General features: G+C 34.7%; 2 protein-coding genes across 4 annotated transcripts in view; both read right to left on the bottom strand.

Moving 5' to 3' along the window:
* Positions 1–1,337: 1,337 nt before the first annotated feature.
* LOC105117766 (uncharacterized) lies at positions 1,338–2,634 on the bottom strand. Its single transcript, XM_011015524.1, has 2 exons — positions 2,251–2,634; positions 1,338–1,919 (listed from the first exon to the last, which is right to left on the bottom strand). Exons 1-2 carry the CDS (start codon positions 2,632–2,634, stop codon positions 1,338–1,340), a joined length of 966 nt encoding a protein of 321 aa, XP_011013826.1.
* Positions 1,891–14,839, bottom strand: part of LOC105117764 (uncharacterized) — a 33,516-nt gene continuing 20,567 nt past the window's right edge. The window contains exons 2-6 of one of the 3 annotated variants that reach the window (XR_840805.1): positions 6,039–6,159; positions 3,858–4,398; positions 3,330–3,762; positions 2,251–2,829; positions 1,891–1,984 (exon numbers count right to left, since the gene is read on the bottom strand). Coding sequence is in view for 1 of the 3 variants with exons in the window: in XM_011015523.1 (XP_011013825.1) it covers positions 3,485–3,762; positions 3,858–4,398; positions 6,039–6,159 (940 nt within the window). In the remaining 2 variants the exon portion in view is untranslated. Of the gene's footprint in view, positions 1,985–2,250; positions 2,830–2,955; positions 3,763–3,857; positions 4,399–6,038; positions 6,160–14,839 lie in introns of those variants that run through there. The other 2 variants (XR_840806.1, XM_011015523.1) reach the window with 2 other exon arrangements.

Here is a 14,839-nt window from a genome sequence, read left to right as displayed (position 1 = left end):
CTCAAATTCCATATGCAAATGCAGTTGGTGCATTAATGTATGCGATGGTTTGTATGAGACCAGATATTTCACATGCAGTCAGTATGGTGAGCAGGTATATGCATGATCCAGGAAAGGGTCACTAGGAGACAGTTAAGTAGATTCTACGGTACATTCATGGCACAACTGATATTGGTTTGAAGTTTGTGAGGGATGATAGACTCGGACAAAATTTAGTTGGTTATGTGGATTCGGACTACGCTGGTGACTTAGACAAGCGTCGTTCCACAATAGGCTATGTGTTTACACTTGTTTAAGGGCCTGTAAGTTGGAGGTCAACATTACAATCAACAGTAGCTTTGTCAATAACTGAGGCAGAGTACATGACAGTAACGGAAGCTTTCAAGGAAGCTATTTGGTTACATGGGTTGATTGAAGATTTGGGAATTGTTCAAGAGCACGTGAATGTCCATTGTGATAGTCAAAGTGCTATTTGTCTTGGATAAAATGAGGTTCATCATTCCCGCACCAAGTACATCAATGTTCGATTTCATTTTGTTCAGGAACTTATGGATGAAGGGGATATTCTGCTACAGAAGATTGGTACCGCAAATAATCCAGCTGACATGCTCACAAAATGTGTCTCAGGGATCAAGTTCCAACATTGTTTGGACTTGGTCAACATCTCTCGGTGTTGAGCACCTTTAGGGTGCAGCGCCATATGACGCGTTAAAGGAAGCATTGATTGATCACGAGGATTGAATGAAAAAATCTTGCCAAGGTGGAGATTTGTAGCAAATTGTCAACATTTTTTTCTCATCTACCATCAACCACCCTCTTATTTAACAACCACCATCAACCACTTCCAACCACCATTCAACCACCATCAACCACCCTCAACCAAGTTGCCAAGGCTCTCCTATAAATAGAGATAAAGAGAGGGTGAGTGTAGTGTAAGTGGTGAGAGCAAAAGTGTAGTGTAAGTGTGGTGAGTGCAACTATGAGAGTGAGAAAATGCAGATTTGAGAGAAACACCAAGTATAAGAGCGAAACACCGGGTTTTATGTGATTGTACTGGGTTGAGTGTTTATATCATTCCTCCAATAATATACAATCTGCTGCCTCCGTGGATGTACCCGATTTTGGAGAGCCACATAAATCTGTTGTTTGAGTTTTATTTGTGTTTGCTTTCGGTCAAGTATGCGCAACATAAATAACACATATTGACTTCTAAGGCCATCATTAAAGATAGCACAACCTCGTAAATATCACGAAATTGAACACTCAAGCATTCTGTAACACTCAATATATAGTGATCAATAGTAGAGGTTCAAACCAACAATAAAAAGGAAAAACCTCTATGCCACTTTAGTCTCCCTACATGGTAGGCAAGGGACAAGGAACGATGGATGAGCTTTCCAGTTTTTCTTGAGAATGTTGAATGTAGAGCCCATAAAGGAGACGTACAGACGGAATTGCAATATTCCAAATATTAAGACAGGAAGGAATGACGCAATAGAAAGGAGTAATGTTGTCAACCTCCTCTCTGTCTGAATGAGTATCAAAATTGTTGCGCCAAAGGATAGCATGGTCGTTAACACAGAAAAGAAGAGGAAGGAGAAGCCAACAATAAGTTTTCGACGAAGAGAGATGTGAAATTCTTGTAGCTCAAATGGAGAGGTCAACAAAGAGAGAAACACCACAAGCGAAGTCAAGGAGCTTGCTAAGGAGACAACATCAGAGACAGTGAAAATCAGAAAATAGGGAGAGTTGATGAAGATGGGCTTGCCTTTTTCATCAGAACCTCCGGGCACAGTATAGGCAGCACCAAAGACAACAGTTGCAACAAGTGCAGCTACTGTGGAACAAGACTGAGATGTTTCCTTGATCCATATTTGTGCCTTTTTCAGTTTCTCCTTGGCGCTATTTCGAAGTACTCTCTTGCAGTCATTCCATCTTTGTTCAGAAGCGGGACATAATAAGAAGGAATTACGTCTTGCACTCGCTGCAATAATTGGGAGATAAATATGATTGTTATTTCTAAATAAAATCACAAATTACAGAAATGTTATTACTAGAGCGCAGATAGTTTTTATTTGTGAATAATATTAAAGTTTTTCCCTAAGCAGTTGGTTAGGAGAACTAGTTCAGCCTGGTGTCTTAATTAAGTTCGAGTTTTATTACTCGCGTCTTGGAAAGGAATCTTTTTACCGTTTAACGGTTTCTGTAAAACTTGTATCAAGTAAAGACAAAGGGATGAAAAGGGCTCACCTCAAACCATTTCAACTCCTCCTGAAGTTGGAGTGCAGGCCCAGGCTTGGTTACTCCACTGTTTTTCTGCATATCTGCAACATGGTGCAACAATGTGTTGCCGCTAATATCAACAACTCGACGCATTCTAGCCAATGGTATTTTCTTTTCCTTCACAATATCGAAGATTTTTTCCTGGCAATACATGACGGCCGCATCCAAAATGCTCCGATTCATTTCATCGCGCTGGTCAATTGCATGAGGATGTAGCCTTATTATCAGCTCCACAATCTTTTCTATTCCCCTTCTAGTTGCAGTAAACAATGGGATCTCCTTTTTAGTAGTTAATGATGACAATACAGGAGTTTTTGCTTTCCTAGTGTTTTGAGAAGTTTGCGCACACATTTCTTGCTCTTCTTCTTTTTTTATTTTGGTCTTCCTCTGTTATGGTGACTCGTTTAAAAGAATTATCTTCCTTTATTAGGCTTTCGGCGAATTCCAAAGCAAATACATGCTTTCTTTTCCGGTTCCAGATTCTTTCTAGCCAACGTCCTACATCATGATCGTGCGAAAGGGAATGAAATTAAACATGGGTGAGAGCTAGACATTATTATGAAATGGAAAGAAATGTCAATAATGATAGTAAAAGGTGAAAACTAAATTTAGTGGAAGCACAAGTATTATTTGCGTAATTAAGCATCTAAAAATAGGATGTGAACAAAAACCTCTTTGTAACATTTGTTTCAGGCATAAGGTTTGTGTTTGTAAATAAATCATCTCAATGTAAATGTTTAAATTATTATGTTAAAAAGTAAATTTATATTAATTCACTAATACACCTTTTTAAGTGACAATGAGATGTAAGCTCAATTGGTGTCAAAAATTGGGAAGAACTACTCTGCTTGTGTAGCCCGTGTCCACTAAAAAAAGAAACTGCGACTCAATTATGTAAGTACCAATATTGGCTACAGGATTCAAATATCGGGTCAAGCCATGGAATTTAAATTCTTATGATTCCTTAATGCTGACATGAATGAAATGTGTTTCATTGCATTGGAGAACTTGATCTAATCTCATATATAAAGGTAGCTCAATAATACCTTCAGGGACCTTTAAATATTTGAGTATGCCGCCTCTTTGATTCCCCTTCCAGACACTCCCCGGATCTCCTCAGTTCCTCCCCCGACCGCGCTCAAGATCTTTCTTATTTGCCAGGCACCAAGTTTGTACCTGTGATTTTACCTCGTGGTGACGTTTAACAGGAAGGCCTGCAACATAATTTAGAGTTCAAATTATTTACATATATATGTATGTGTATGTCCATGGTATTCAAACAAGAATATGTAGGCAATATTGTAAGGTCTAATAATGTGGTTGGAGTAGGCATACAACAGTAGATGAGTCTTTCAAATATGCCCATGGGAAATTCACTCTCAGCTGGCATTTCGGCTAGAAGTTGAAGAGTAGATATTTGATTTTTGTCCTTCAAGCTGGCGAGCGATTTATCCAGTTCTAGCAACAATAAAGCTGTTTCTGCTTTCATGAAATTAGGAAGACAAAAATTATACAATATCTTATATATGTATACTTTTTAAATTTGAGAACTCAATAAAGAGAGGAATGGTTACCAAATTTTTGCCCTATGATAGCTGCGCTAAGGATGGACAGGTAATATTCCGATCGCTTGCTGTGAGGTGGTAATAGGCGGCCATTAGCATCCACGCATTGTTCTGGTTTGTGTCTGATTAAAAACTCTACTATTTCTGTCTTAGAAAATCCGGCAGCTGTAAACAATGGGGTTTCACCGAACTCATTTTGAATCGAAAGCAGCTCTGGACAACGTTCTACCAAGAGTCTTACAGCCTCATAATTGCCATAGATGGTTGCCTCGTGAAGAGCCGTATTTCCAAATTTGTTTGTTTTCTTGAGAATTTCTGTCTGATCAGTTAAAGGTAATTCTCTTTTCTTCATGATTTCAAGTAAATCTTTAAGTGGTTTCTCTTCTTTGCTGTGTATAGCTAGATGAAGTACAGTATCCCAAGTGTCCGTAACTGGAGAGGAAAAATATTCTATATGTCCCTGATAGTAGTTAACCATTATTTCCCAGTTTTCTTCCATGGCTGCTCCATAAGTTGGTTCCACATCTCCCTGTTTTATCTCAGCTGCTCTTTACATATAATTTGTTAGAATTCATGAGAGTTTTCCTCTGAAGTTTGAAACAATCTTAGGTAGACTTAGTCTTTGTTATTGTTTCATATTAGATTCATGCTCCTTAATTTTCTGTTTTCAGTTGGTACGTAGAAGTAGTGCTAATAAAATCTGATAGTAGTTAAGACTTTTAAGTAATTTCAGTTTGGTTGTAAGCCAATAAATAGGCCTTCTCATTTGTGAAATGTATTCTGCTCTTCTTCAACTATTAAGTCTCAAATTATCTACCTCTCCCTGCAAGTTTTAGTCTTTTATTTTCTGCAGTTTTAACAATATTATTATGCAAGTAACTATTGTTAATGAACAATCTCAACTCAAAGCTAGTCAAACTGTTATGTGAAATTCTAAGAAAAATTATATCAACTCACAATACCGATCATTAATATAATGGAAAATAAAATTCGTAAGTAAAGCTTCAAAGAGAACTGCAAGTATGTCATGCACGTACATACCTTTTAGTAATGGAAATGTCTTAGAGGATGATGGTAGTTTAGGAGGTAGTTTAGAGGTTTTAGTGATCAGAGATTTTAGTAAAGGTAGTTTGATAGTTAAGGTTTTTAGTTGTAGTAGTTTGATAGTTAAGGTTTTTAGTTGTAGTAGTTTGGTAAAAGAAAGACTTAGTTTGTAGTTTAGAAATGGTTGAAGGATTCAGGATACACAAGGCAAAAACTTCGTTGATAGTAGATATAATACAAGGATAAGAATTAAAAAAAAAAGGTTTTTAAGCTTAGCATCGTTTTTGGCTTACGTTACAAGTGATGGTTGCATGACTATTTATAGCCCTCTTAACCAACCTAAATGGAACAACTTAGACAAACTTTTCACCCATAGAACTTGCTAGAATCTTAGGCAATTCACTAGAAAATTTTAGAGTTCTTTGAATTGTGGATGGGAATTCTTTCTTTCATATAACGTTCCTAGTGTTTGTATGATTTCTCTATAACTTTCGTAACTTAACTTGGCACTAACTTGTAGTATTTTCTGGAAGTGACCTCTAGAATCTTCTTTAAATGCATAAATAATTTAACACTCATCTTTAATGCACTAAACTGATACTCTAAGTTGATCTCGTAGTGCCTCAAACTTAATTCACGAAAGAGCTTTCGTGAAGATATCTGTTAATTGTTCTCAAAGAAATCATTGACTTATTAATATATAATATCGTTGCGGATCCATTAATTTCTCAAAGAAATCATTGACTTATTATTATATAATATCGTTGTAGATCCATTAATTTCTCGATATTATGTTTAGATTTATAGGACCTTACATTAAGCTTAGATTGAAAAGCACTCTTAATAGAGTCTTTCTTCGTAGTACTGAGTCTTTTCTTATGTGCTTTTAAAGAACTTATTAGTTCAGCTAGTGACAAGATTGTTAAATCTTTTGATTGTTCTACAGTAGTAACTATAGAGTCATTTTCTTGTAAGATTGATGGGAAATTTTTCAACAACCCTTTGATCAATAATATTTTCTCCTACACATCTCATTTGATTTGCAACTACTTTAATTCTTCCATGATAATCTTTAACAGTCTCAAAATCTTTCATTTTAATATTTTCTAACTCTCTTCGTGTTATTTGGAGTCTAATGGTGCATACCTCAGAATCGCCGAGAAACTCCTCCTGCAACATATCCAACGCTCCCTGTGCTGTTGAAGCTTTAGTAATCCTAAAAAAAATTGTATTAGCCAGTGATTGTTGAATCAAATAAAGTGCACTACGATGTAACTATATTATTTGATATTTTCATTTATATCTACCTAATATTTTTTTCATTTTTTATATGTAAAATACCTTGATATTCTTTGTTTTATGTTTTGAAGGTATTTTTGGATGAAAGATGCAAAAATGAGTAAATTGAAGGTAATTGGCAGATTTGATGTTCAGTCGATATTTTGTGCAGAGCGTGAGTTCTAGAGGTTGAAATGAAGTGATTCTAGTGGCATTAAAAAGCTAACATCCATATCTTTATGTAAATCTAAGGCAAGAAAAATAAAAAGAGAAAGATCATGGAAATCACATCCTGCAAAGTCGAATCTCGCATTATGCCACTATTGACCTTTGTCCATTAAAAATTCAATATCTAGAGCTATAGAAGTCCAATTGATACAAACTCAATTTGTTTTGGCTTTCTGACTCAAAGTTATATAAACGATCCAAATTTTAGCCAAAAAAGATGTCATATGAAGGAGATATTATTTTTCAAAGATGACAACTGAATTCTGCTACCAAACAAGTTTTGTGAAGAAACGAGTCTAAATTACGTTCTGAAGCATCTAAACCAATATCCAAGTTTTTATATCAGTAATTTAGCTCCTCTAAGTCAGAGCTTGAAGATTTCATGCAAAGATATTTTTTCTTTTTAGGAAAAATAGTTATTGAAGTACTTAACTGTAAACTTGCTACTTAAGGGAGGGTTATTTTGTAAAATAGAGATTAGGGTTTCCTATGACATAAAAAGAATAAGAGAAGAGAAGGGGAGCAGCCACCTAAGAGGAGAAAAACACCCCACTCCTCTTAGAAACTCAAAATTATGTATTATTCCTTCTTTTTGATTAGTTGTTCAACAAACATGCAAGGCTAAACACCTTTTCTTGGTTGTAAGGACACAGAAACCTTCAGATTTCAATAACTATGAGATTTATTTTACCTTTTATTTTTAGTTTATATGATGAATATGTTTATTCTCTTATGTTTACTTTTTCTATGGTTGTTTATTTTAATTACTAGAGCGGACTCTAAGTTATTATTGTAGACAATCTTTTGCTAAGTTTGATATCAAAACCGGAGTTGTAGTATGAACTTGTGAAGCAACTGAGTTTAATAATTATAGTGGATTTATGTTATTAATCTTAGGGAGAACATTCAATCAAATCAAACATAGACTGCGAACAATTATGATTTATTGATTAATCAACTTATCTAGATCTAAAGGTTGCCATTGAATTAAATTACTAGTGCGAACACTATGGTTATTTGATGGTTAGGGTTAGTTATACGGTGGATCCGTTAACTAACCAATATTAATAAGAGATAAATATTCAGAATATAAATTAATATTTCATTTCCATGATCAGTTTTGATTTCTGTAGGTTAATATGTGCTTGCAACCAAGATTTGTTTTCTTGATAAGTTTTGATTTTAATTGATTTTGCTTGCTAGTTTAATTGCTGCAATAGTTTAGATAATCACAAACCAAACCCCCCCAATTGCATAACATATAGCATAAAAATCTTAACTAAACCTTCCTCATGGGATCGACATCTTACTTGCTTTATACTATCTTGTGTGTTTTAAGTTAGGGTAATTAATTTGGGCGACCGCGACATTGCAACAAATTTTAGTGCGTTGCCAGGGAAGTAATTTTAGTTGATTCTTGTGCTATTATTTTTATTTTCTATGATTTTTATTTTTCTTTCCTTTTCTTAAAAAAAAAGACTTGCGACGGTATTGTTCACTAGTGGCACTATTCAAAACAGATTTTTTGGTGGAATTAGGTATCAGCCTTTTGTTTCCTAAAGAAAAACAATGTTCTAAACAAGACTAGTAGTAAGCTACTAGCCTATTCCTTTCGAGGCAAAATTCCATTGTTTACTAACATTTTTAGGCAATTTTAGTTTTTTAGTATAGGATTTTCATATAATTTTCATTTTTTTTATCTTTTATGTGGTTGCTTTCTTTTGAGTTTTCTCAGCGATTGATACCTGTGACCCGTTCTACTAATCAAATTCAAGTGCATGTTGATCTTGAACTAGAAAACACTTTATGCAGGTTAAGAAAGGAAGCTCGCCTCAACACCATGACGGTTGCACGACAACAAACACTCAAGGAGCTTGCTGCTCCTAACATGGAAAGTCAATCATTGTGCATAAACATTGACAATAATATAAACTTTGAGTTCAAATCTGGTTTTATACATTTACGACCAACATTTAATGGTCTTGCAGGAGAAGATCCTCATACTCATCTCAAAGAGTTCCATATGGTTTGTGTTGGCATGAAACCGAATGGAGTTGATGAAGAACAGATTAAGTTGAAAGCTTTCCCTTTCTCTTTAAAAGGGGTAGCAAAGACATGGTTTTTCTCTATTCTCCCAGGTTCTATTGGAACTTGGAATGCCATGAAGAAGATTTCCCTTGAGAAGTATTTCTTAGCATCTCGAGTTGCCAACACAAGGAAAGAAATATGTGGGATTTGGCAATCTCATGGAGAGGCACTCTCTGGATATTGAGAAAGATTTGAGCAACTCTGCATTCAATGTCCTCATCATCAAATACCCGATTAGCTGCTCATTTAATATTTTTATGAAGGATTGATGCCTACTGATCATAATATTATTGATGCTGCAAGTGGAGGCGTATTGGTGGGTAAGACACCCGAGGCTACACACCAATTGATCTCAAACATGACAGCCAACTCGAAATAGTTTGGCACTTGTGGAGACTTCTCGAGTAAATGAGGTAAGTATTTCTAACCTTGGAAATAAAGTTAATGATCTTACTTCTCTTGTGCATTCTCTAGCTTGTGAAAATGTGCAGCAGGTGAAAGTTTGTAGCATATGCTCCTTACAAGGACATGCTTCGAATATGTGCCCAACAATGCAAGAAGATTACATTGAACAAGCTCATGCAATTGATGGAGCATTCAACGGACATCCCCAGCGTAAATATGATCCATTTTCCAACACGTACAATTCTGGATAGAGAGATCATCCAAACTTATGTTATGGGAACCCACCTCAACAAGGCAATCAAGGCCGACAGTTCCATCCCCATGGATTTTAGCCCAATAGAATTATCAAGCAAGACAGCCCCCTCCATTCACAAACTCCAATGTTATGGGGTCAGCATCCATTGATGATCTTTATGAGATGATAAAAACTTTGGCCTTTAACACTGTGATCTTGCAGCAAAATGTCATGACTTTTCAACAAGAAACAAGGTCAAGTATTCATAACTTGGAAAAGAAAATGGGGCAAGTAGCTTTAAATGTGGGGAAATTGGAAGCACAAATGAATGGAAAATTGCCCTCCTAAGCATTGAATCCAATAGAGAATGTTAGTGTGATCATGTTGCGAAGTGGGAAAGAATTTGAAGAGAAAAGGTTGAAAGAAATTGAGATGGAGGAAGAAAAAGAGATAAAAACCAAATTAAGTACAAAGAAGGAACATCCTCCTCCTCCACAAACTGAAACATTGACCAACACTCCAAAGGTAACTCCTTACTCAATGAATTCCTTTTTTAAAACAATTCCACCCTTTCTTGTGAGTTCTTCTAGGTCAAAGAAAGAAGACAAAGAAAAAGAGATTTTAGAGGTTTTAAAGAAAGTAGAACTTAACATTCCTTTGCTTGATGCTATCAAGTAAATTCCCAAGTATGCCAAATTCTTGAAGGAGTTGTGTACTACCAAGAGAGCTTTCAAACTAAAAGGTCATGAAATGGTAAGTATGGGTGAAGTTGTATTTGCTATTGTTCAGAAGAATATGCCTTTGAAGCAAAAAGACCCAGGTGCATTTACTATCCCATGTGTTATTAGTAATACTAGTTTCAAAAGGGCCTTGTGCGATTTAGCTACATCCATTAGTATTATGCCTAAACATGTTTATGATTCTCTTAGTCTTAAGCCTTTGAATAAAATTAGCATTGTAATACAACTTGCAGATCGTAGTTTTGTTAACCCATTTGGTGTGATAGAAGATGTCCTAGTCAAGATTGATAGTTTGGTCATTCTATATGACTTTTATATTCTTCATATGGACCATGATTCTTATGATTCATTAAACAACACTCCTATATTGTTTGGGAGACCATTCTTGAAAACTGCCAATACAAAAATTGATTGTGGTAACGATACTTTGTCTATGGAGGTAGGAGATGAAAAAATTGAATTTAATTTTCATGATGCAATGACATATCGTTATAGTAATGTTTATTCTATCACATGTTATGACCAGGTTGATAAGTGTATGCATCAAGTTTGTGATTTTGATAGCGAGGACGGATTAAGTATAACTTTGAGCTATGCTTATGATTTTACCAAGATAGAAAAGATGGAGAGGCATAGATGTGTTCCTTGAAACATGTATGACTTAGAAGTTTTACAAATTGTCCTCCGTGAAGCACGAGTTATTTACCCCATCACGGATAGTGAATGGGTGGTGCCAATATTTTTGGTGCCTAAAAAGATTAGAATTATGTTGAGAGAAATACGAAATGATGCTTATGATAATGCAAGGATTTACAAAGAAAAGATTAAGAGTCTCTATGACCGAATGCTTACAAGAAAGGAGTTTCATGTTGGAGATAAAGTACTTCTTTATCATTCGCGTTTGAAACTTTTTACTGGAAAATTGCGCTCTCTCGTTGGATTGAACCTTTTGTTGTTTCTAATATTTTTCCTTATAGTGCAGTTGAAATTACAAGTTTAGAAACCAACAAAGTACTCAAGATCAATGGGCATGGTTTAAAACCTCTCTATGAAGGTTGGATGGTAGAACTCACCACTTCTGAAGAGTTAGCCAAATCAATATATGAAAAATGAACATGCCATATGTCAAGCCAATGACATAAAATAAAAGTGCTTACTGGGAGGCAACCCAACACAAAAAGAAAAAAATCAGATTTGCTTTCTTTTTCCTTATCTTTTATTTTTTTTCATATTTTAATTTTTTTATGTCATTCTCTTATGTTCCTTTGCTTTTATTTCAACATTGAGGACAATGTTGTGTTTTAAGTGTGGGGGTATTGGGAGAATTTTGGTCTTCTTATTTTAGTTTTCTTTGTTGTTCTTTAATAAAAAAAACAAAACATTTATGTTTGATCTTTTGAACTCCCATTGGTTTTTAAGAATATGAGTATTATGTATGAAAATTAATTGAAATAGATGAAGATATAAATCAAATGAAGGAGTATGCATGCAAATTTTAAGGTTTAATTGATTTAGGGATTGACTTTGAGAATATGCTATGTTGACTTTATAGTGTTATACCAATGTAAGCTTTTGAGCCTCTAATATTATATTCTTTAAGTGTGTATTCTTTCAATGATATATATCTCTAGAACTTGCTTTATATCTTATTGAGATTATATTTCATTACAAATATACATGAAAATGATACAGGCAGGAATTTTAATCACTTGAACCAAAAAGTCAACCTAAAGTATATTATCTTTAGTGAGCCCCTTTTAAACTTGTTTATCTTTTCTTTACTTTATCCATGTTGTCACACCCTCGCGGCGGAGCACGGCGTTGCGACGACCATTGATTGGTTTCAGGGTCTTTTATTTTGATTTAGTGAAAAATGGAGTCACCACTTAGTATTATGGTCACTAGGAAATCTAACTAGTCTTTCAGAGATTCTAGGGCAAGGGATTGGTTGCGTAAAGGGAAGGTGTTAGCACCCCTAGGATGCTCTATCTAAGGTAAACTACTTGGTGTTTGGTTTGTCTTATAATTGCTATGGTGTTGGTGTTTTCTAATCCCATCAGTTTTTTTTTCTAGGTTCTATTCAAACTAAATTTATTAAGATAGAAATCCAAGGAGATTCCATGTGCTTTAAAAGCTCATTTTTTCATTAGTATTTCAAGAGTTTACGACTCGTAAATCGCAAGGAGGAGGGACAAAAATTTAGAAATCTTGGGTGCTTTAAAAAATAATATTTGTTTTAGTGTTTTATACTCTCAGGGCTCGTAAATCATACAGTAAAAAAAATTGAAATATCCTCGATTATAATCAAGGCTTCTTTCAAGGATGTGTGCAAATTTATTATTCCTAGAAAATTATTTTGGATATTTACCACTCCGGGTTTCTTTATCCAAATATTAATAGTGAATAATAACAAATGATTCTCAATAATATTTTGGATATTCATCCTTTAAGGATTTCTTTATCCAAATATTAGCGGTGAATAATAGATGAATTCCTCCTCAAATAAGATTTTTATATTTTTTTGGAATATTGGCCAATACCCTTTGGAGTTTTACAAACATGTTGTAAAATCCAGAAATGCAAAATTGTTTTTTTGTTGTGTTTAAGAAATCCATGTGAAAATATATTTTTCAAAACTTCCAATATTTTTTGTATATAAAAAAAGAAAACAAATTTTGATATATATATATATATATGCATATTTTCCACAGTTGCGTTGAAAAACCGGGTATTCTAAATACGAGGGTGGTATATATTTTTTTTTAACATAAAGAAAAATTCGGGGCGTAACATTTATAATTCAAAGAAGGTTGGTGAATACTGTTCAAGTGAATTAATTCACTTGAATAGTGTAAACTCAAAAAAAAAAAAATGCATGCTGCGGAATGAAAGGAAAAACAAACTTGGGAACGGAAGCAAAGAAGCTGCAGCGATGTTGTTCGTCTGTTTTAAATATTTTCCTGCAGATCCTTTTGCAGCTAATAATAACCAGAGACTGAAAGACTCACTTGTGCCTCCTTAGCTACTGGTAGATGATGGGAGAAACAAGGATACTAAAGTTGATGTGCTAATAAATTGAACGTTCTTCTTCTCTTGCTTTTACTAGTTTCCCCGTCGCCTGCCTCTCCTTTCTCCTCTCTTTCGTTTCTTTCACAGTGACAAAAGGATGTATGGGAACCAAAGGCTTTATGGATCAAAGAACGAAGCCCCTCTGTTCCCGTGTTACCTGTGTTTTTACTAATTCCCTGCCTCTCATGTTTTTCTTCTTTCTTTTGTTGTGTTCATTTTTCTTTCTTTTCTCTATGTTTTTTCTCTTATTTTTCTACTCTCCTTTGCTGCTCCTTTTCCACTATTCTCTCCTCCCTTTCTCTTTCCCGCCCTAGGTCATTAGAGGGGCTTATATATAGTTTAACATATCTCTATTTAGAAATTAGAGGGGCTTATATATAGTCTAACATATCTCTATTTAGAAAGGATTCAGTGCATTAATTCTAGGTTGCAAATCCCTGCTAATTTGTAGTAAAAAAACGCAAAAGGAAACTGAAATATCATGATTTTGATGTCTGATTTCTTTCCAGTTTTTTAGAGGATGGTGTGGCTTCTTTCTATCCTTCCATAGGGCCAGCTGCTCCCTTTGAAATGAAGCAAGAAAAACATGGATGTAGCTCCAAAAATCATACATGATGATAAAGGAAAAACAATAGGAATTTGCATTTGCAGTGAAAAAAAGGAAAGAAATTAGATGGAGGGTGCAGGAAAGAAATCAGACGTGGGAGGGGTTGTTCTTAAAATGAAAATCATAAAAATAAGAGCAAAACGTTATCAGCTCCCCTATTTTCCTTTTCTGATCGAATCTCTATTCTTCAATTTCTTCATCCAGTAAAATTTCTTTCTAATTTTATCTTCAATCAACTTCCTTATTTTAGCACCTTTTCCATTTGGTCCTTGGTCCAAAAAAATATTCAAATTGGTCTGGAATTGATCTTCAAACTTTAAGCATCTTGCAATTGTGTCCCTGCAAACTTAGCAAACATCCTTCTTATGATAGAAATCCTTGCTTTCACACTAGATATTCAAACGGGCATATCTTGAGCTTCTGACATTGAAATCAAGCGATTCAAGAGCCTAAAATTATCTACATGTCTAGGACTACAACTTTGACGAGGGAGTCGAAGTGAGATAAAATCTTTTTATAGAATAGAAATTGGTAGTAATCTAGTTGGTCAAAAGGGATTTCCGGGTCTAACTAAAAAACTGATGAATGTCGAGAATCCTGATATGACTGAAAGTATGAACTAAGAACAAAAATCACAACAACTAGGCCAAAAATAGAATATTTTTAGTGTAGAATCGGGTCAATATCCTTCTCATGGCAGAATTCTCTGCCTTCATGTTAGATATTCAAACAGGAATATCTTGAGCTTCTGACATCAAAATCAAGCGATTTAAGAGCCCAAAATTATCTACATGTCTAGGACTACAACTTTGATGAAGGAGTCGAATTGAGATAAATTTTGTTATTGAATAGAAACTGGTAGTAATCTAGTTGGTCAAAAGGGATTTTCAGGTCTAACTCAAAAACTGACAAATGCTGAGAATCTTGATATGACTGAGAGTATGAACTAAGAACAAAAATCACAAAAACTAGGCCAAAAATAGAATTTTTTAGTGCAAACTCGGGTCAATATCCTTCTTGCGGCATAATTCTCTACCTTCATGTTAGATATTCAAACAAGAATATCTTGAGCTTCTGACATTGAAATCAGTGATTCAAGAGCCCAAAATTATCTACACGTTTAGGACTACAACTTTGATGAAGGAGTCAAAGTGAGATAAAATATTTTTATAGAACAGAAATTGACAATAATCTAGTTGGTCCAAAAGGGATTTCTGGGTCTAACTCAAAAACTGACGAATGCCAAGAATCCTGATATGACTAAGAGTATGATCTAAGAACAAATCAATAAAATTTA

Source organism: Populus euphratica, unplaced genomic scaffold (genome assembly GCF_000495115.2).
Source record: "Populus euphratica unplaced genomic scaffold, PopEup_1.0 scaffold1505.1, whole genome shotgun sequence".
NCBI lineage: Eukaryota > Viridiplantae > Streptophyta > Magnoliopsida > Malpighiales > Salicaceae > Populus > Populus euphratica.
The sequence above is the reverse complement of the archived record's forward strand: the minus strand, read 5'-3'. Positions and strand labels throughout refer to the sequence as shown.